Source organism: Sorex fumeus, unplaced genomic scaffold (assembly GCF_029834395.1).
Source record: "Sorex fumeus unplaced genomic scaffold, SorFum_2.1 ptg000006l, whole genome shotgun sequence".
NCBI classification, from domain to species: Eukaryota; Metazoa; Chordata; class Mammalia; order Eulipotyphla; family Soricidae; genus Sorex; species Sorex fumeus.
Window position 1 is genome coordinate 60846540 of NW_026606063.1, and position 23109 is coordinate 60869648.

At 46.7% G+C, this 23109-nt stretch overlaps 1 protein-coding gene across 5 annotated transcripts in view; it reads right to left on the reverse strand.

The window, feature by feature from the left end:
- The window catches only part of PAX8 (paired box 8), a 58640-nt gene extending 35758 nt beyond the window's left edge, over positions 1-22882 (reverse strand). For 4 of the 5 annotated variants that reach the window (XM_056125860.1, XM_056125859.1, XM_056125858.1 and 1 more), the window contains exons 1-2: positions 22801-22882; positions 22338-22445 (exon numbers count right to left, since the gene is read on the reverse strand). In XM_056125860.1, the coding sequence (XP_055981835.1) occupies positions 22338-22362 (25 nt within the window). In that variant the 5' untranslated portion in view covers positions 22363-22445; positions 22801-22882. Of the gene's footprint in view, positions 1-22337; positions 22446-22692; positions 22764-22800 lie in introns of those variants that run through there. The other variant, XM_056125856.1, reaches the window with a different exon arrangement.
- Between the last annotated feature and the right edge of the window lie 227 nt (positions 22883-23109).

Sequence of the window (23109 nt, forward strand, 5' to 3'; positions counted from 1 at the left end):
TTTGTGTGCCATACTTGAGTCAGAATTAACCAGATTCCTTCTTACTACCACCACTCTTCCCTGTTGGTTTATTCTCATCTATCCTCTCTATTTCCATCCATTCCCAATCCTTATCTGCCCAGTCTTGCCAGATTTTATTTCTCTGTCCCAGGTGCCTTGCATCTGCCTTGCTTTGGTTCTCTTTTTAATTTCCAACCCTAGCTGACTCCAAAACTAAAATCCAGATTCCTCCAATCCTCCTCTGCAGTTTGTCTTTCTCTGAGTCCCCTCCATTCCCATAAAGATGGCAGACTCTTCCCCCATGCCACTGTTCCTCACCATGCACCCTGAATTTTCCATTCTCCACCACCCCCCTTTGGTCACCCCCTCCCCTCCTGTATAGTCTTTATTGCCCGCATGACTGCTCAGGTTCTTTATCCCATCTTCCCCTCAAAGGCATCCGAGGCTCTGGCTGTTATTCTTGTATTAGCATTGAACCCATTAAAGCTAATTTGTTTGCCCTAATCTCCATTTATTTTTCCCTAGTTGATATTAGATTTCCCTTTCTATTGCTCCAGCATGATTTTCTCTTTGTCTTTCTAATGGTCTACCCCCAACCCCCACCCCTCTCGCTTCCTCTATTAATCTGGTTGGCTTCTCTGTGTGTTCTCAAGGCCTTTCTCTGACTCCCCCAGCCCTTAGATTAACCCTGTCACCTCCCTCCCAGGAAGGGACCCAATGCAGAAATTTTCAGGGATGAAGCTGCGACAAATGCCAATAAACCTCTGAGCTCCTTAAGAAAAGTTTTAACAGCAAGAGGCTCTGCTTCTTTCTGGAGTCAATCTGGAAGCCTTGGAAACTATGGTGCTGGGTATTGGGTGGTGGAACTGTGGTGGCAATGTGTGCACCTAAGCTGCATTTAGTTTTGAAGGGTCCCCAAATCAAACGTTCTCTAGCTAAGCTCCCCTTTGTGGCAGTCTCCGAGATTCCCAGAGGCCTCTGCAAGGATCCTCGGGAGCCTTTGTTCTATCAATATGCCTAAAAGAGAGGAGTCCCCTACTCCCTGTGCCTCACACTGATACCGCTTCTTCTCAGTTTCCTGAACTGCAGGCATATTCCTCCTTTCCTGAAGGGGTGAAGGTCTCCCTCCATGTATGTGGTTTTGGGAGGCTCCACAGTACCCTGTTCCCCAGGGAGAGAGGTCTTCCTGGATTAGGGCTCTGCCTTCCCCAGGCACTGAGCCCTCCTGGAGGCAGGTGCAGGATCATAGAACACCAATAGAGGGTGCTTACCTGGCTGGGTAGAGAACAATGTTTCGCTCTGGCCACACAAGGGGCTCATTGTGGTCATCAGAAGCTTCTTAGCTGCAGAGGATCAGTTCAACCAGAGTCACAGGGCATGTAGCCACGAATCTGTTTTTGAAAAAATCTCCCCTCGGGTTTATATCTACTCAGTAGAGGGGCTATAAATATTTGTTGAAAGCATTAATTAATAGATTTTTCATGAACCTCTGGTCAGAGGCTACACATGGCACTTTGCAGCACTTGTTAGCGGTTTATTAGAGTCACAGCTCTTTTCCAGAGCTCCTTAGTTCCTCCAGACTCCCAGCATCACACAAGTGGGCTGCAGGAGTCAGGGCCTCCGTGCTGATGGAGGTGAATATGGGAGGAAAGTCCCCCCTCCCACTCCCCCTGGGGTCAGAGGCTTGGGGAGATTAACGCTGTCTTTAAAAAAAATGGGTATACATTAAAGCAATTTTCACTTCATTAGATTTGAATTCAATGAGCACCCACTCTCTATTTAATAATATTCCAGCCTGTATGGATGTGGGGAGATGGTTTCTGAGTAGAAGACACAGTCCTTGCCCTTGAGAAAGGTAGGAGTTAATAACCCCTGACACATTATAGAACCTTAAAGTTTCTAAATCCATTCACACGCACTATCTCCTTCAATATCTCCTACACTTCTATGGAATACTGACTGTGGAAGTGTGTGTGTGTGTGTGTGTGTGTGTGTGTGTGTGTGTGTGATGGGGATGAGCTGAATATATAATATATAATATATATTTATATATAAATATATAACACATATTTATATATTTATATATATAAATAATATATATCCCCTTCACATAACACACTGCTAGGTTCTTGAGCTAAAGTCACATGATCATAAATGTGCATGATTTGAAAATCACCCAGAGATGGGGAGGGGAGGACACAGAGAAGTAAGTGGAAGGATTCCTGGTGAGAAAGGGGAAATATTAACAGGACCAGGGAGGGGTGGGGTGTGTGGCAGGGGAGGAAGAAGCAAGGAAGGTGAGGTGGTCAGGAGAGAAATGGAAAAAGCAGGGAAAATGGGCAACAGCTGATCTGAGCAACAGAAAGATCAAGGGTTTCTGGAATATAAGTGAAATGACATGAACTAGCCGAGATGAGATTCTTGCATCACTCACCTGGATGGTTGAACTTAATGACCTTTTGCTTCTAACTCTGGAGCTCTATTTTTCAGAGATCTTAACTAAGACAAGAGGTGACTGACCAGCTCCACAAGCAGGCAGTTGGGAAGGATGAACTTTGACCAATGTCTGAGGCATATAGTTGGAAAAGGCCACGCGGAGTGTGTGCGCACATGTGCATATGTCCGCATGTGTCTTTGGAGATGAGTGTGTGTGCATGTCTGTCTGGGGGAGGCAGGGGGGGGCGGGTGTCACAGCCCACAGAGGCACTTGGAGGGAATATGGCTGGTTGTCCCGAGAAACTAAACTGAATTTATGAATAAAAAGTGCCCCATTCAGCCTGACATACCAAGAAAAATCTGTGACAATATCATGAACTGGTCATTTTCACATCTATCAATGACCAATTCCCATGAGCCTGAAAGCACTGGAAAGCAGATTATCCATTTGAAAAGTCACACCCACTCACCGCATGAGGTCTCAGGAAACTGGAGGGAACAGAAGGGAACCAACAAAGTTCATGGGTCAGCAAGAAAAACTAGGAGATGGGTCCTGTGTCCTCTGCCTTTCTTTGCCTGCCCAAGCCTGTTCCCTCACCTAGCCCCTCACCTAAAAGAGACTTCTGACCCTCCCCCAAGTCCTAATATTTACAACTCTGGGCCTGCCCTCAGGCTTGGGAACAGCAGAGACGGGTGTAGAGAACTCTGTGGGAAAACGTAGTAGCTTCCCCAAGCAGAAAAGTCCCAGTGGTGGTGCAGAGGCCAGGTCCAAGAGGGAGAGTGATGGCTGCTATGTGGGCAGAAGGTAGCCCAGTGAGCTGCTCTGGCTCACATACTCTTCAGAGACATGTGACTGGGGTTGTGGCATAAGACTGGCATACACAGAGTTCTGTGGGCATCCCTAACCTGAAAACAGGAGACCTGTCTTATGTCACAGTTACATTATGGTGCAGCCAGAACTGAACTTAAAATTTCTGATTCCTATATCAGTTACTTTCACATTCTGGGAGGTCCATTGGCACCACAGTTTCTTTCCTTGTTGTTTTTATTTTCTGAAGAGGTGAATACAGTGGTATATTCTGTGGGTTCTGGGTATGGAGCGGAGGGTTGGGGGGGGGGGGTGGCAAGGAAATGGAGCTAGAGAACTTGTAATGCTTTTCATCCTTTCTATAAGTCCAGACCCTGGGCTTCTATAAGCTGGTGTCACTCAGACCCCAAGCAACTGAGGGCTAAATCATGCTCGACCAAAAATTTGTATATTTCAGATTGTTGTGATTGAACTAAACTATGCTGCTCCTTCCTTTTTAACCCCGATGGTGCCCTTTTTTAACCCCTATGTTGAAGGACTAACTCTTACAAATAGAATGACTCTATTTATAAAGAGGGTCTTTGAAGATGATCAGGTTAAGATGAGAATGGGCCTTAATCTGAAGGCACTGGACTACTCAATAGGGGGAAATGCGGGCACAGAGGGAGGGGTACATGAACATTGATTTTAAGTGGTACAAGCCCAGGCTATCCAAGATGACCAATCAGCTATAGCTTTCTTCTGAAAGAGTCAACTCATCCACACCTTCTTTTTAAACTCTCAGACTCCAGCACTGTGAGACAACCATTTTTGTTGTTTAATTCAACCAGTTCATGATGGTTTGTTACAGCAGCCTGAGCAAACCAATGTACCAGCCAGGAGGGTTCCAATTCTGAATTGAACAGCAGGCTTGAAGAAGCCCCATGGTGGCACTTTTGACTGCCCCTTCAGCTTCTATTTCCAGAAACATTAAAAAATATATAGTTTAGGTAACATGATTACAAGAGTGATAACATTTATGATTTTGATATAAAAAGGTATAGCACCTTCACCACCTCCCAAAGTGGCCCAGACTCTACATCCCTGTCTTTTGCCACCTCTAGTCCCTAGTTTGACTCTTCCTCTCCTCAAATTCCCTCCCCTGCTTGGCAATCTCATTTCTGAAACTGAAGCCCAAGGTTTTGTCTTCACTTACTAGTCTTTTCAGAAGAAGGCAGGTTCAGACAGACTGGCCTAGAGAAAACACTTCCGATCACTTGACCCTCTCTACATGAACCCGCTTCTCTTGATGTCACTATCCTCCCCCAAAGAGCCATCCTCCTGGTCTCCAGTCCTGTGGAACCATACAACAGACTCTTTTCAACGTAACAGTGTCAACACAATTAAGCGTTATGGAAGTGTCCATTACTTATGTCCAACCAGGCTTGGTCTCTCCCCAAGTCCACTGGGATTTCCATGCTCCTGCTCCTTTTAAGACCTTCTGAGACTAAGCCTAAAGGTTAATTATGGATTTACCGAACATTTATAAAGTTCTCTTATAATGCTATCAGATAAGTTCAATTTGATCAGTTAGTTAAGTTCCCAAGTTAAGTTTGATCAAGCAAACATCAGTAACCTTGGTAACATCCAAGATGGATTTTCAGAACAACCCCGTGAAGGGATGGGGTGAGCACTGGGAATCTGATTCTTGAGATAGTCACCCTCTTGGAAGGTTGAGCAGTATGAGTTCGAACAGAGAGGAGCAAATAGAAGGCAGCATCTGAGTTACTTGAGTTTGATCTACTCCCTCCCATCAGACAGTCCCTCTTCGGGAGTCAGGAATGTTGTCCAGAGAGAAGGCTGTTTTGTCTGTGGGCTGGTTTTAGAAGCTCCACGCAGAAAGATCTGCTGACTGGGTCCTAAGACAGGGCCTATTTTTGACCTACACTTTTTTTTATTTCCCTAAAATAAAGCAATATTGATATACAATACTATGTTAGTTTTGGGTATACAATACTGTGATTTAACATTTGTCTACATTGTGAGATCATTAGCATATCTCTATTTACTGAGTCATCTTTTCTAAGAGTAACTTTTTTCTTAACAACATTCAGCTTTGCAACATAATATTACTAGTGCCCTGGTATGCATTACATCACTTATTTATTTTACTACTGACTCTGTGCCCCTTGATCCTCCTCCCTCACTGCACTATCCCCCAGGCCTTCTGTCCTCTGACAAAACCACTAATCTCATCTCTGAGTTTTATTTAGTTCTGCTATTCTTTTGTTATTGTTGTATGTCTGTTTGTTTGGAGGTCACACCCAGCAGTACTCAAGATATACTCCTGGCTCTGGTGGGCTTGGGGAATCATGCGCAGTCTGGCAAATGAATCCAGGTCTGTCACATTCAAGGCGAGCACCCTGCCCACTGTACTATCTCTCTAGCCCCAGTTCAGTTTTTCATATTTTATTTGTCCTTTAAATGGGCCTTAAATGCTGGTCTAAAGTAGAATCACTGGGAGCTTGTGAAGAATGCAGCTTCCAAGGCTCCACATAGAGCCCCATGAACTCTGATTCTTAAGACCATACTTTAGAATCATTAAAAACCTTTAGAAATGGTTTTTGTTTTTTAATTGAATCACCGTGAGATACACTTACAAAGCTTTCACATCTGAGTTTCAGTCATACAATGATCGAACACCCATCCCTCCACCAGTGTTCATTTTCTACTAACAATGTTCCCAATATCCCTTTCCCCCACATCCCACCCCACCCCTTGCCTCTACGGCAGACAATTTCCTTCTCAGTCGCTTTCTACTTTGTATTTTTAAAAGGGTTCTTTTATTTGCCAGATATTTCTGAAGTTCCTCATGTATACTTACTCTGTAGTAGATATTTTTGGGAAGTTATAGGCCGACCCGAGTTCGATTCCTCTGCCCCTCTCGGAGAGCCCGGCAAGCTACCGAGAGTATTCGATATGCCAGACACAGTAACAACAAAGTCTCCAATGGAGACGTTACTGGGCCCGCTCGAGCAAATCGACGATCAACGGGAGGGCCTTTACCTTTACCTTTTATAGTGCCAATTATAGAAGCTAATAACTGCCGAACTTCCTAAATATGATCATGGTACCAAACTGACACTCAACATTCACCAGGAAGGTTTCTATTGGGTCAGTTGTGTCTGGCCAATGCTGGTTTGCTATGCTCCAGGGCTCACTCAACATCATTAGCCTGCATTTAAGCCCATGTAGGTAAGATGCCCCCTGGACTGGGGCAATGTCGCAGGGGATATAGTTCAGATCTCTATAGCTTCATTAGATGTCCCCAAAGCTGCACATCTTGTTCTCTCAGTCCCATAATGGCCACTTATTGTAAAGGAAGTAGAAGAGTAATTATGGAAATCTTGTGTAAAACAGTCATTATACTTCATCATGGGAAAACTTAGTTTCCAAAACTTGAATGTGCAAGTTAGGTCAAGCGGTAAAGCCATAAAACACTACTGGAGAGTCTTATGAAAAAGTACCATCAAGGGCACTTGTGGAGTCCTCACTGTCTATAAGATTGATGTCAAGCACTGGGGAAACTAAGAAAACTATTAGTGCTTGCTCTTAGCTCAGAGGAGAACTTCAATATAGCATCTAAGTGACATCTGGTGGTAACATACCAAGTGCAAGGGACAGAAGGGAAGCATTGGGAATCCAACATAACAGTCATTAAAGGTGGGTGTGCAGCTGGGGTATGTCTCATGAGGTGAAACTGGAACAAAGCTTCAAGAGGATGGAAATGGAGAAGGTGTTCCAGAAAGTTGTCATTGAATGAGCAAATTCACGGAGGTAGAAATGTCCATTTTTTGTTATTTGGTATGTGTTGCAAACAAAGACTAGTTGGCTGGAACATGGGAAGTATACAGAAATAGTGGTAAATATGGCCAGGGAGGTGGGATGGAATCTTCTCTGATTATACACCAGTCACTTGCCTGCAAATTGCTGTTAATGATTAGATTAAAAGGAAGTGCAAACGAGACACTAAGATAATTTTGGAAAATCACTAGTCCAGATTCCTTCAAACAGGACTGGAGAAATCAAAACATTGTGATTATATAAGGAATACAGCTGTCAGATTATTTTCAGGGTTATATTCTACTTAATGAAAATAGCACAAAGTCCAAAGAGGACCAAATATTTAGGTATGCGTCTCTGCCAAGGGAGTTAGAAAGGACAAAATCAATAGACATGTGAAATCAAGACAGGGAATATGGAATCTTCGTGCACAGTGAGAAGAAGATCTCTGATGGGAACTTTGAATGGTTTGACCCTGAGTTCCTGGTGGTGGAGTCAGAACTAACTCCTTCACCTGGTTTCTGTTTTCTGAGGTTGTCTGAAGCCACCTATCTTTCTATTGCCTAGAGCTGACTAGTCCCTGGAATTTACACATAAGTCTTCATATGTCTGCTCTTACTGGTCTCTTTTGCAGTCACCTGGCAGAATCCAGTCTGTTCACCCCACCCCCACCACAATTGTAGAATTAGAGCACGGCTCCTCTCCCTTTTCTTTACCACAGTACTTTGTATATAATTACCGGATCAGTCATTTCTTTCTAACTTGTGGCCCAATTCATCCCATACTGGGGGTGTCAGAAAATATTTACTTAGTGAATATGAGAGTGGTTGCCCCTTGGAACTGTTTAGAGTGAGAATTCACATATGTGTGGCCAGGAGATACATGTCTGGGTAAGAGCATGGCATAAGACCTGTGGTATGGGGCACTGGAGGGGATTCTGTGGCAGATATTTGCACAGGACACCTCCAGGTACACAAGCTGACTAGGATTGGAGGTCACAGAATGAAGGAACACCAGTGGGTTCTTTAGGAGCTAGAGCTAATATGTGGAAGAGCTAGGACGGAGTCCAGACTGAGCACCCACTTAGGAGAGAAACGAGCTATAAAGGTAGGAAAGAGATTCTTCATGGGTAAAATCGAACTGGATAGAAGCATCTCTGGAAGTGAACTGAGTTGTCTGTTCACCCAAGGTATCAAAGCTATGCTACGGTAGCTGTTATGGACTAAACACTCTAGTGTGGAAACTAACTCCCAATGTGGTGGTGCTTAAAGATGAGGGTCTTTAAAATAATTAGGATCAGATAAACATAAGAGTGTGGTCCTCATGGTAATGCCAAAATTCCTCTTCCTGATAAGAAGAGGACTGGAGAGATAGGATACATGCATTGTTTGATCCTTCTGCCTCCCCTCATCCACCTTGGGTTGATCCTCAGCATGTGAACCCACAAACATCACTGGATACTGCACAAGAAGTCCCTAAGTACACTGGCTGGTCCTGTAAGCCCCTGAGCAATGCCAGGGTGGCCTTGGTGGCCCTTAGCACTGCAGGGTCTGAGCAGCAGCATATCCTCAGGGTTCAGCACTGAACAGTTAAATAGTATTACCAGTTGTAGTCCCAGGACCCGAGTCCATGTGAGAGTCCTCTGATTTCCCCCTTCCCTCAGTCCCACCCGCCTTGCAAATAAAAACAAAAGAATAAGAGGAAATGCTGAGGAAGGATCACTGGAGGACAAGGCTGGCAGGTGTCCAGGAAGAGGGCACTCATGCCACTCCCAACCTCAGGGCCCAGCACACCGACCACAGCAGGAATTGGCTTTTGTTTAAACCACCTTGTCTATGGCATTTTTCTAAGAGAGACTGAGCTGGTCAAGACAGGTATCTGGGATAGTGACAGGCTCCTCAAAAAAAAAAAAAAAAAAACCTAAGAAGAGGTGTCATGGCCAGGGAAGCTGAGAATGAACAAAGAGGCAACTTACACAATCTGTGATAGCCAGGCAGATGCCGGAGGCGCTGAGTAACAGTGACCCTGGTCCTGTGAGCCACCTTTTCTGTGTATGACCTTACTCGTCCACAAATTAATTGAGCTCTTTAAATGACTGCATACTTGTGGTCTACCCCATGCTTGGAAGAAAGGGGGTTTTGTCTGGGAAAGTAAAAGTGAGAAGAAGGGTATGATGTGACCGTAACCCCCCCCCCCCATTTTTTGCATGGTTACATATAAATTCTTTACAATGAAAATTCTCAAGATGCCTCTGATATAGGTGTTGTGTATTATCCCATACACAGGTGCAGGATACCTAGGCATTGGTGCCAGAGTGATAGGTGATCAGGTGACTCCAGCCCCATTCAACCAGCTATTCTAAAACTTGTCAGGAACTCTGACACTGAGTCACAAGCAGGGACACCACAGCGGTTAGCTTGACTTGGTCACTGTACTAATTTGTTTCTAAGTCAGATCCAAGACACTAAGGAAAATTGAGGCAGTGTCCTCAATAGAAAGAAACAACATCTGAAAGTGAAGCTATTTTACTCACAGATGTACTTTTCCTGCCACAACTGCTTAGTTTTAGTATCTCAATCAGCACCTCTGTGCCTGCTCTTCAGGAAAATGTTGCTGAGGATCACTGATGGATGAAAGCTACGCAAATATTTTTTGATCAAACAAACAAGATATTCATGATGATACCACATTGTTTGTAGTGATCAGTTTTTGTGGGTTAGCAGTGACATGTGTGTTCATGAGGCCATGTGTGAGGATCAGGAGTCTCAGGACAGGGCCCCGTATATTCTGGAATGTTAGAGAAGGTAATCTCACTGTATGAAGTGGGGAGGGAGTGGGCTCTGGGTCAGCACTCATAGCACCTGCCTTCAGCTCTGTCATGCTCAGGGGACTAGGAAAGGTTGAGTCCTGCTGCCGCCACACTCCCTTTGGAACTCTGTCCCCCTGTGGGAGCAACCACCATGAACCCCAGAAATATAGCATTGCTAACAGCTCTGACACTGACTAGACGAGTGACCCATGAACTTTGTGTGGGTCTCATGTGAAAACATGCTGTCAGTGAGGCCCACTCAAGTCCCTTAGTTTAAAACAGGGGATGGATTGGGTGCATAGCTGGACACAGGGTTTCCTCCATTCAGACCTCAAATCGCAGGCTCTAAGAACAGAGAGGTCAGAGTTCATGTCCTCATGCCTACACTGACTGGAATTGGTCTATTGCACAAGACTGTCATTGTCACTGTGACTGTTCTCCCGTTGTTCATCGATTTGCTCTAGAGGGCCCAGTAACATCTCCATTGTGATGCTTGTTACTGTGTTTGGCATATCGAGTACGACACGGGTAGCTTGTCAGGCTTTGCCGTGCGGGCAAGATACTCTCCATAGCTTGCCAGGCTTTCCGAGAGGGGCGGAGGAATAGAGCCTGGATTGACCAGGTCAGCTGCGTGCAAAACAAATGTCTTATCCGCCATTTTAGGGGCACATATCTCGGGGTCTCTGACACTAAGGCTTTCACTGGATCTCATTTTTTTCATTCTGAATGGTGTTCTGTACACTTGCATACTTTGGAAGGCTTCTTCCTGTGTGTTTATGTGAGTGGGAGGGTAGGCACTGTCTTTAGCTCTGTGTGTGTGAGTAGGACTGGTAAGTGGATGTGTAATTTACATACAGGGGAGTAAAATGAGGATAGCAGGAGCCAGGGCATGAACTTGAAAAAGGTGCTCTCTTTCAGGGCTGGCCCTGTTCTTAAATTTTGCACCCAGATTAACTTTGTGCCACACCTGGAATATGCATGTATCTTTGCATATTTCTGTCTATGGTAGTATGTATTGAGCATAATGTGTGAGAGTGTGTATGCATATGCATCTCTGTGTTCATTTGTGTATCTGTATTTTAGCATCTCTTAGGGCATGACCAGACCTGTGAGTATGTGTGTGAGGACCTGCTCATTCTCTTGGGTCAGTGCTTACTCAGAATAGGACATAATCAGAGCTTCCTCAGCTTGGACTCCATGCTCTGTGGTGTCATGGAGAAAGACTTGGTGATCAGCATGCTCTTCCAGAAGACCTCTGAGCTCCAGGGTAAATCATTCCTCTTGGGCAAAATGTGACAATCGGGCCCTGAATAACTTCTGAGGTTAGGCAGACTGTGGCACAACAGAAATCAATGAAGCTCCTGAGATGTGAGTTATACGTGTCCTCAGAAGCAGCAGGATGGGTAGCTCAAGTACCAAAGATGGGGGTCAGAGTTAAATATTCCTACAGAAAGTGGACTGCCAAACCTGCCATATAAAGAAAGATCAAGAGTCTAGAGTGAGGAGAGGAATCCTGGAAGGCTTTCACGCAAAGGTGACATTTGAGCTGGGATGGGAAAGAATGCTGATTTGGGTGCAAGAAACATGACTGAGGCAGGACCCATGAGTCTGTTTGATGAGGTAAAGGGATTCTGAGATATAAATCAAGCAGGTGTGAGTGGTGGAACAGGGAGTCTAAACCAGGTAAGTCTGGGCCCAAGCTCAAATCTCTCTTTACCATCCATCAGTGGGAAAAGACAAGCTCCTTGAGACAGACACATCTATGGGGGTCAGGTTGATGAACACGCACAAAACTGCTCACACACAATAGAAGCCCATATGCATTGCATCTCTGTTGTGGTACAGAGAGTGATTTCCAGAGAGCTGGGGACACAGAAGCACGGGAAGGGGCATGATGTGATCCTGGTCTCAGCTTTCCGGGGGCAATGGAGGCCTTCCAGCCAACAGGATCCAGCTGGCCTGTAGGAAAGTGACTATGATAATGCAGGCAGGACTCAGAAGAGCAGGAGGATGTGCTATGAGTTCTGGCACAAGATTGCCTCTGAGGCTCTATGGAAATGCTTTTGTGGCTAATAGGAGGGTATGGCACTGAGCACATGGAATCTTCCTGTTTTGTAGGGGGAACTACTTAATATCATAGATATAGGACTACGGAAAACCAAGGCCTTCACTGTTCGGGATTTGGGAGCCAGAGAGAGAGGGAGAGAGAGAGAGAGAGGAGAGAGAGAGAGAGAGAGAGAGAGAGAGAGAGAGAGAGAGAGAGAGAAACAGATAGAGATAAGAGAGAGACAGAGAAACAAAGAGAGACAGAGAGAGATAGAGAGACGGGGGAGAGAGTCCCTATTAAGTCTTCAAATGTATAAAGTCATTGGAGCCTTAGAAGCGTCCAGAAATATAAAATGCAGGGGGACTGGAATCATAGTACAGCAGAAGGTAGGGCATTTTTTTCTTGCACACCACCAACCTGGGTTCGATCCTAGCATCTCATATGGTCTCCCAAGTAATTCCTGAGGGCATAGCCAGGAGTAACCTCTGAGAATCGCCGGGTCTGACCCAAAAAGACAAAAGAAAAAATCATGTTCAGGGGCCCATATGCTGGTAACATTGCTATCAATATTTTGCTATTAGGCAGTTATAGCTACCCACAATCAAGATCTCCATTGTAGACCACGGTGGAGCTGGCTGGCTGACCTTCTACAGTTCACATGCTGCCTTTCTGGAGTAGTGAGTGCTTCCTGGATAAAGGAGCAGGTTGATTAGACTTCCAACTAGCTTCAGGAAAGCCAAAGGAGGTCTATCAGCTACTAGGGACTGGGAAACCTGGCTGGGTTATGCTGTGATGGCTGATAAAAATAATGTTTTATGCTCCTACTAGTTGGGTTGGATTATTAGTTATTAGTGTTTGTCCATGGGCTGGAGTGATAGCACAGCCGTAGGGCGTTCACCTTGCACGTGGCTGACCTGGGTTCAATTCCTCCGCTCCTCTCAGAGAGCCCGACAAGCTACCGAGAGTATCATGCCTGCATGGCAAAGCCTGGCAAACTACCTGTGATGTATTCGATATGCCAAACACAATAACAAAAAGTCTCACAATGGAGATGTACCGAGCCCGCTCAAGAAAATTGATGAACAACGGGAGGACAGTGACAGTGACAGTGCTTGTCCTGCCACTCGATTGTCTTGTAGCTTACTTGGCCTCCTGGTGTAATGGATCTCTCCTCTTGAAAGTAAATCACAAGACTCCCTCCCTGAGAAAGCGGCTCTTACCCTCAGCTCCCCAAGTCAAGATCGTTGTAGATGGCAGCTGGCACTCCATCACAATTGGATTCAACTGTGGACCCTCAGATTCCAGCTGGCTCCTAGCTTGACTCCAGTCCCTCTCCAGCCTCGATGCTCTCAAACCTCATTTTTCCTTTTTTGTTCCCACCTAGAGTTCATATCCAGAAGCCCAAGACATGTCAGGAGATCACCTCATTCTTGCATTCTTGCCACATCTATTTACGGTCCCCCATAAGAATTTCAGGGTCAGAGTGGAAGCGCAAAAGAGAAGCAGAGTCAGCAATTTGGTGCTTAGCTATCACATAGACCTTTAAATGTCAACCAAGGTTGGCTGCCATGCCAAAGCTGGACTATTATTCAAAGTAGGGGAAGAGAAGATGGGAGTAAGTCGGGGAGGGAGACCAGGTTACCTGTTCTCTGTTTCTTTTACAATAAACAGATGGTCCTATGTCAATGAAGAGCCAGTGCCCAAGACAAGACATTTGGTTGTCCTGTCTTAGCCACACACAACACTTAGCACGGCCCTTGCTTTGCTTAAACTCAGAATGTTCTAGATTCCAGCATAAAGTATGTAGTATAAAGTACCATGAGCCTCTTGCTTCCCCTAGTATGCGCTTTTCTGGTGAAATGAAAGAGAAATCTTTTCACAGGGTGGGCTGGGGTAGCAGCTGATGGTGGCTAAAGTGACACCTCCAGTGACAGACTTTTCCTGTTTCCTTTTATTTATGCCAACACCTCAAAATAGCAGGCCTATTGTTTTTTATATGGAATAGTAAAGGATCTGTCATACATTTTATTTATTTGGGGTGCTCCAAGAAGTGTCTGGGGGCTTCAACAGTGACCTGGGGGTCACTCCCAGCGATTCTCATTCAACTGGATCAGATGGCTCAATGCAAGGGTCTAAAAATGTGGCTCTACTCAGTTCCCAATACGCAGGTACCACCCTACAGGTACAACTAGAACTGCTGGAGACTCTCTTCCAGGGTGAGCACTACAGGTAACAGGACACATTTTCTTGAAAAGCTGTTTTGTGCCAGGAGAATATTAGTCTTACTTTCAGCCCCACCTCGAAGCCCTGCAACAGCATCACATAGTACATTGAGAAGGAAATCCTAGTTTAGAGAGACAGGTGATGAACCCAAGGTGACACAGAAAGAAAAAAAGCAGCAACATCCAGATCAAGGCCAAGGCCTCTGAGGCAGAGCCTCAGACTGCTGCTTGCAGGGCACATGGCACATGGCCCTGGCTTTACCGTGAATTCAAAAGTCCCTTACCCTCTTGACACTTTGCTGCCCCTGAGTTTATACTGGGAGTGCTTCTCCTGTCCTCCTAGAGTAGCCGAGGAATCCAAACTGCAAGCCGTACAGAGGGGTGTGCAAAGAGAAGTCTCCCAAAAGCTGTCGAAAAGGCATTTCTCTCTGGGATGTGTCACCCAGTCAGCTCTCCAGATAGCTCCTCTGTGCCAGTGTGACAGCAACAATATGTCCTGGGGGGGGGGCTAATTAGCACAAACTATTCAGGTCACTCCAAGGCCACTTAGGAGAGTGAGTACAAATGACAACACAGATGAGCTTTGTGGCTAATGACAGGAGAAGATAAAAAGAGTTAAAAGAATGGAGACAAGAGGTGTTATAGCTTTGAGAATTTTTTCCTCCTCCTCCTCCTCCTCCTCCTCCTCCTCCTCCTCCTTCTTCTCTTCCTCCTCCTCCTTCTCCTCCTCCTCCTACTACTACTTTTTTGTGGTGCCAGGTGTCAAACCCAAATCTTCCCATGCAAGATAAGTGTTATACCACTAAACTACAACCACAGTCTCTCCCTGTCTCTATCTCTGTCTCTCCTCTCTTTCTGCCCCTAAATCAAAGACAGGTATTCATACAAGAAACAGACATTTGTGAAGACGCTCTACAAGAAGAAACAGGCCATTAAAATTAGATCCTTTGTCAACTACTTTTCCTGCTGGAACCTAGGCAGCGGCATTCCAGACATTTTGGATTTCTAAAGAGAGATGCCAGAGGAAACAGCAGGAGGGAGGAATCAGAACTTGGGCCACAACATCTCACACCTTGAGTATCCTCAGGAAGTGGGCCCTGTTTAGGGAGAAAGACTGAAGCCAGCCCCAAGCCCCAAGAACAGGTGTCAGTCTGAAAAAAAAACCCTGGCAGGACACCACCTGTGATTTGGAGCTGCCAAAAAAGAAAGTTCCCCGCTGCACCATGGTTTGCTGAGGAATCCCTTCATGAGTTGCCATGTCGGGGTGTTTAATAGAAACAAGCTTAGACTTTGGGGGACTGTATTGAGGTCCATCTCTCTTTGTCTTTGTAAGAAGCATTATGTCCTGTTGTGATCTACAGGAAGAGGGACCTTTTCTCTCACTTGAAGATGGATAAGAACCATCTCAATGGGTGGCTGTTTGAGCTGAGCTGTAGATCCCGAGACACCAAGGAAGAAAGCAAGCTGACAGACTTAAGTCCCTGCCTATCAACACATTCCAGACCCTGTGCCTTTCCACAAGATGTCTAGCCCAAGTTCTCAGTGGAGTGACAGGCTTTACCTGCCCATTGGACTTTGGATGAGTGGCCTTTGGGGTGGCAAACAGTCATATCTGCCTCTCTGCACAGATCTCCCTTCTCTTCTGCGAATATTCCAATTACAATACCTACCTGTTCAAGCCCAAAGAGTATAGTACTGCAGTAGGTCACTTGTCTTGCATGCAGACGACTGGGGTTGTATCTCTGGCATCCTATATGGTACCCTATGCATGTCCAGGAGTCATTCCTGAGTGCAGATACAGGAGCAACTCCTGAGTACTGTCAGGTGTGGCCCAAAATAGAAAAAGAAGCCCAAAACCTAATACCTGCCTGGTCAAATCCTGAAATTTAAGTGAGGTCTTAATTCTGGTGACCTCTCCCACCAGAAAATCATACTCCCATACAATGATCTCAGCATCCAGCTATCACATGCAAAGGCACACTCAGCTCTTAGCGTATGGGTGTCCTTGCTATGGATACAGAAGTGGTATGGCAGAGCTGGAGGGGCTCTGACTGAGTCTCAGCTATACCCAACATCTTTCCTGACAGCTAGGCCTATAGGAGAATTCCCAGAAGCCGGACCTAAATATTCTTGGGTCTCCACACTTTTCTCCCCTGAGTCATGGGCATCACCTCAGCACAGAGTTGCTGACCAATGCCTGAATTAGGAGTCTTTGGAAAGGTCAATTCCAGACTCTGTGCCTTTCCACAAGATGTCTAGTCCAAGTTCTCAGTGGAGTGACAGGTTTTACCTGCCCATTGGACTTTGGATGAGTGGCCTTTGTGGTGACATGAGCTGAGGGGTAAAGTAGAAACATTTCCAAGAATCTTTCTGACTAATGATCCCCAGGAGACATTGGTGCTTCCAAAGCTGGCCAAGGGAGGGATCTGGAAGGGTTTTGAGAAACCTAGAAGCTTTTCAGCCCCAACATCAGGTGAGGAAATGATGACAAATCCTCAAAGAGTGCTGAATTCTTCTATGACCTCAGAATAGGAAAGAGGGTTGGAAGCCTCTGCCATCCCTGGGATGAATCCCCTCCCAAAGCCATTCACTAATGCCAGTGGTGAACTGGCATTTGCATGGACAATGGGGTCCCAGAAACTAGAATTCCCTGGATTGTTGTTCTGTGTACTCCACCTTGGGCACCTCCATTGGAAGTGCTTATTGTCCACATTTCTTTGACAGAATGTCTTTTAAATCCATCCACAAAAGAACCTGACCTACGTTTAGGAGTTTCAGTCTGAAGCCAAAAAAAAAATAATCCCTCCTCCAAAGAACTGGATGTAGGGAACACTCCCCTCTGCTCGAAGGATGTTCTACACCCATAACTTTTATCTCCGAAAGGAGTGAGGACCAATGGGTGCCCTGGCTCAGTCTTTTCCCAAATTTCAACTAAAATAAAAGCAAATTTCACAACCTCCCTGCCCCCTCCTCTTAGTCATCTTATTTTCTTAAAGGAAATGGTTTCTTTTATCTTTTGGTTTGGGGTGTACTCAGAACCACAAAGCTCAAAGCTCAAAGCAAGAGGGAAGAACTGGGCACTTCTTGGGCTGATAAATAGAGCAGATTTAAAATGCTTAGAACTGAAAACAGACCAACTGTGGCGAGAGAAAGTAAACACATCCAGGCACCAGTCAACCCTAGCAAGCTCCTCGCTGAGATTACAAACTGCAGTTCCTGTCTATGCTGCTGAAGAGGATGCTTGGCACAGGTTGGTGGGGGAGTGCCCCGGAGCAGACTCCTTTCCCTTCTCCTAAAAAAGGGTTACCTGGAAATCTGTTCAGGACATATGTGGCTAATTCTAAGTAATATGGACTCTGCTGTGCATGTCCCCACCCTTGGTTTTACACTTGGAAATGCCCCCAAAGAAGAGGGAACGGCTTCATTCCCTAGCTTTAAAGGGGAACTTCCTCTCCCTTACTCCTAACTTCTCTGTGTGAAGATGTAATTTTCCAGTGAGACAACTGGGATTTTTCACCTAAAAACTCTGTAATAACTATATAATTTGCTATAAAAATTTGAGAAACTTTTGATGGAAAATTATATGTCAAACACTCGCTTCTAAACACACGCACACAAATAGTTTTTTTTATGAGAACCAATTAATAAATGCTAATTCATTCAGGCATATCCCCACCAAATTACTGTTTCATTTAATTGCAGAGGAATTTTCCATTACTAACTCTCACTTGCTGATTTTTTTGCATTATTTATATATTTTTTTCAGTTTCATTAATAGTGAGGTTGGTATGTGATATTATCTGCTGTTTGTATGTCTTAAATTTCATTTCATTAAAAATGTTTTCCTCATTCTTGGAGCTCTACATAATCTGGGAGAAAAATCATTACAAGCAGAAAAGATTTTATACAGCAGTGACTGAAAGAAAGCATGGGTGAAAGCGACCTGACAGAAGACATGTCCCCTGATTGGGTCATTCTCCTCTCAGGCAGGAGTGTGCAAAAGCGTGTCTCCACTTGGGGTTAATGTGTAATGTTTTCCTATGTCAGTGAGTCACAAATCTATCCATGAAAAGACTGTGGGTACACAACTGGGAATAAAGAACGTTGGGGCTCTGATAATAAAAAATAAACAGCATTCTAAAGCTCAGAGCACAATGTGTATTTTCATGCCTTCTTATTCATGGACCCCTAATCAAGGCTTTGATACTTAGACACCCCAAAGCTGAAACAGCTGCTCTGTGAAGATTCTGCCTCCTTTTCTGTAGAGAAAAGTGCATTTCCAAAAGTGGTTAAGGGTTGCTTAGGAGCGGTGGCAGGGGAGAAATCCAAAAGAACGTATTTTGCAGGAAGATTTCTCTTTCCCCCCATATTAAACAGTATAGTGCCCTGTACCTGGCTACCTTCATTTCTGAAATCAGTTCTTTCATTCTTATTCTGTCCAGCCACATTCTTTCTCTCTCTTTCCCTGCCCATTACCTTCTTTTCATGTCTTTATTTTCTTTTTCTGTTTTCTTCTCTCCCTTCTTTTTCTTTCAGAGTAAAATATTCTGGAGGATGTGAATGATTAAGCTGTTTACTCCGAGGTTTAGAGATTTAGGTATGAAAAGGCATGTCACCGTAAGTAAAGTTTCACCTTTATACCCAACTCTATCAATTATTACAGGACACGATGACTATTAGTCATCAGAGCTTTTTTACAATTAGCTCATACAAAACCGCATTTATTTCAAGCACTCGAAATTCTGTTGATTTTACTGTGCCCCCAAATTATTTACTAAGCAGAGTATAGTACTCCAAAATTAAGTCTCTGTGTAAAGGGAGTATAACAATGGAAAAATACATAGCCAAAATATGTGTAGCCCGTTCAAATGAGATATTTGAGTCATAAATAAAAAGCTTTGATATATTACTATATTAGTTAATGCTTCTCTTTGAACCAAAATATCACTTAATAATTAAAATTCCACAGTATTGATTCATGTGTGTTTTCTTTAACTTCCTTTTTTGTCCTCTCCAATAAAATTAGAGTTCTTTGGGGGGTACACTGATAAAATTAATTAACTTTTCTTCCAATCCCCAAAAGTTCCAAATAAATGCTTCCAGTAGACATCAAAAAAGTGTCAATTAGAAATAATTACTTCTTATCAATCAGTGGGGCAATTAAAGTGACAAAGCTTGAAAAGATACTTATCTTAAAACTAATTCACAAGGTAGCTAAATTATCTCCTAATTAACTTGGGTGGGAGGATGGACCATACTGAAACAAAGATGAATTGAGGTACCCCAATACCTCTTTATGCACCTCAAGATTGTTTCCCATGCCCAGAAGACGTTATGTTATTGTTAAGTCAGAAGAGAAATCGAGGAAGAAAATAATCGATTCCAAACGCATCATTCCTTTTGCTTCTTTCTAAAGCAAGCGTGTTTCTAAAAGCAAGGGCCCCTGCTACATCGCAGATCTGGGAAGTTAGAAGCAGGCATGCTCCTCCTTGATTTTCCCTCTCATCTTACCATTGAATGACCTATTTTCAGGAGTAGCAAGTTATTGCACACAACTTTTAATAACCAGCTCGGTTTTTTTCCAAACTCTCTTCCTCAATACAGTAATACTTACATTTTAACATGAATGTGGAATTCTCTCTCTCTCTCTCTCTCTCTCTCTCTCTCTCTCTCTCTCTCTCTCTCTTTCTCTCTCTCTCTTTCTCTTTCTCTCTCTCTGTCTCTCGTTGTTGAATATTTGTTTTTTAAAAATCTTTTTGTTTTCAAAGAATTTTGTTCCCCCATGCTACAAAATTCCTAGTGGATTTTTCTGAACCCAGAGCGTATCAGAAAAAATTGAGATTCTCTTTCACAGTCCTGTAGAATAGAGCCTTAGAGGGGCAAATATTAAGCTTTCTCTACAAACAAGTTTAGCCAAGATAGAGCCGAACCTGAATCACAGCGGCCTGGACAGAAGCGGCTTACAAAAACTTTTCTCCAGTGCCCGTCGCGGGTTATTATTTAAAACGGTACGCTCGGTCTGGATCGCGAGAAAATCCCCAGTTGGCTTGTACCTGGGGGGCTCTCTAAGGGGGGAAGGGACTCAAAAAACCTCAAGCGGGAGCTCTGCAGGCAAAACCTTTCCCTCCAGAAATGGAAGTGCCTGCAGAAGACGGGGATCTGGCTCAAACCAGAGGGCAAACGGGCTAACAGAAAGAGAAGCGGTCTGCTAGGTCACGAATTTCGCGCGAAACAGGCAACAACCTCAGCTAAAGAGAATCTCTCTCACTCAAATTTGCCAAAGGCAAATTTTCGAAAGAATTCCGGGGCAGCATGGAAACTTTGAACCTGGGTTGGAGAGGTAATTTCCTTCTGTTTCATTAGCATTGTCCCTCGCTCTCTCCCTCGAAGCCTGATTTCCTTATTTGTAGGGCGGACAGCAGAGACCGAAGGAGCCCCTTCTGACTTCCCCGGTGGGACAAGAGGCTGCACCCCCTGGCCTTCCGCTACCTTCCCAAGGCCAAGGGTGATCTGCGTCTCAACAGATGGGTAGCTCGCGTCTCAACACTCGGCCTTCTGCTGTTTAAAAATAAAGTGAAAATCAATTGTGCTCTTTTCTTTCTCCCTTTTCTTCTTTTACTCTCCCTGCTCCTAAGGAAGGAGTGCTTCTTAGAATGAAAATAAGTCGCGAAAACAAAACACAACCACCCGAGGACCCGCGGCCAGTAGCGACAGGGGCGCGCAGGGTCTGGTCCTGCACGGTAAAAGCAAGGTCCGAGCGCACCCCACTCCGGGAAAGGTCCGGGCAAACGGTCAGGGCCAGGGAAAGATCGACCTCGAAGGAAGATGCGGGAGTGCAAGCGGCAGGACCAGCCGGACCTGGCGGGGGCGACCCTAGGCTGGCGCGGGAGCGCTCGGATGTCGCGGTGGGAACGAAGTTAAACATCGAACCCCGATTGAGCTCCAGAGTAAGGGGCTGAGAATCGGTTTTGCCCCGGGAACGTGATCAAAATAGAGCCGGGGCGCCCTGGACGAGGACGCGAAGGTGGTTTCTCTGGCCCCCAGGGAAGGGCCGGAGGCGGTCACTATGGTCCCTGCGCAGCGGCCGCGCACCCGCAAAGGTCTGCAGGCACTGCAAGGAGCCGAGGCTCCGGCCCCAGAGTCCGCGGAAATAGGACCCTTCCTCCGCCCGGGACGGAGGGTTGCCGCACGCCCTGGAGGGAACCTCGGTACCAGGGCCAGTGCCGCGAAGCTCCCGGCGCTGTCGGCTCAATAGAGATCTCAGCCTCAAGCCGCGCCCGAGCCGACCCTCCTTATTATAACAAATGTCCCGTTTGCCGAACGGGACTTCATATTCGTCGAGAATCCATCTGAAATATTGATTTCCTCTCACTTCGCCGGCCCGATCGATAGCGCTGCGCCCTGGCCCCATAAATCGCCTTCCCCGCGGCCGGCCCGGCTCCATCCATCACCGCAGGCCGGGCGGCGCTTCTGCCCGTGCCCGCACGCTGCGCGCCAGCCGCCCTGACCCTGGGGGTCCTTCCTGGCAGAGACCCTTCCCCCACTTTTCCCGGCCTGACCCCGAGGCGAGGGGAAGCAGGTGCCGTGGCCAGACATCCCCATCCTTCCTGGAGGCCCTGGGCCGGGCCGCCGGTGGGAATGGGGATCGGGCCCCGCGGGTTGTGCGGTGCTCGAAGGCCCGCACCGAGCGGCGACTCCACCTGTTTGTGCTGGGCTGGGGGTTCCTGAGCGCCGAATGCGCCCTTAGCTTCCAGGCCCCGATCAAACGCTCGTTCCCGTTGGCTGGAGAAGGGGCTTGCGGAGTTCCAGGTCCTGCCAGAACGCCATGGGCCAGGGCTGCGCGCGCCCTGGGACGTGGGTTAGGGGTCGGGGGGCGCACAAGCTGCGCACCCTCCTGAGCCACGCCACACGGAGACTGAGCTAGGGCGCGAGGGCACCACTCCGATCCCCCACTGGGGCTGCTCACCGCTCCTGCAGTCCTCAGAGATCAAGGCCTTGGGAGGGCGGAGGGCTCCTGGCCAGGGGTCCTCAGAGCGGGAGCGCGGCCCCGGGCGCCCCCAGATACGTCCCCACGCTAGGGAGGGGCGCTCCGTGAGTCCGCAGGCAAGACTCCCTGGCCCCGGTGAGCCCAGAGCACGCATCGACGCACAGCGAAGCGGGGGCTCGGGGGTCCCGGCCACGCCGCGTCCTTACCCGATCGGATGGAGTTGTGAGGCATCGCCAGGGATTCGCTCACAGCCCGCACAGGGCTCGGGGCTTCGTTGCGCTGGTCCCCGCCGCACCCGTCGCTACGCTGCTGCCCTGCACAGATCCGGGGAAGGGGCATGAGATTGGAGGGCGGCTGCCTTACACCCCTTCTGTATGGCCCATCCTGAGGGCGCGCATCGCGTGGCAAGAGTTGGAAGATTTTTTTTTTTTTAGGTGAAATGGTACCGACCTCAGCCTGGCCTTAGGAAAACATGCCTATCTGGGAGACCCTGGATTGGGGGTGCGCTAAGGAGCCCCCCACCCCAGCTCCAGCTCAGAGGAGCCCAGGGTCCAGCCATACCCAGTTTAACTTGGGAGAGGAAAGGCCGCCAGGTTTGCTGGGACCCTCTCCCTTCTGGAATCACTCGCTCCCCCGGTTCGCTCTCTGGCCATCCTCTGCGCCGCATACCTGACTGGCAGGCCGCAGCGCTCACTGTTTGTGTCCGCTCCGGAGGATGCCCTGGGCCGGGTGTCTCTGCTGCTTCTGAAGTTTGTTCCCATCCACCCGGCATCGCCGACCGGTTTTATCCCGCCAGGGCCCTGAGAGATGGGTCTGGAGAGGCTGGCAGGCCTCGGATTGGCTGGCTGGGTGCAGGGTGGTGCGGGAAGGGGAGGATTTTGCAAGGGGGACATGGCTGAGTGGACTCAGGAGTTAGAAACATTTGCTGGAGCTTCTGTTTCCAGCGGAAAAGAGAAGGAGGCAGCTGAGCCCCAACTC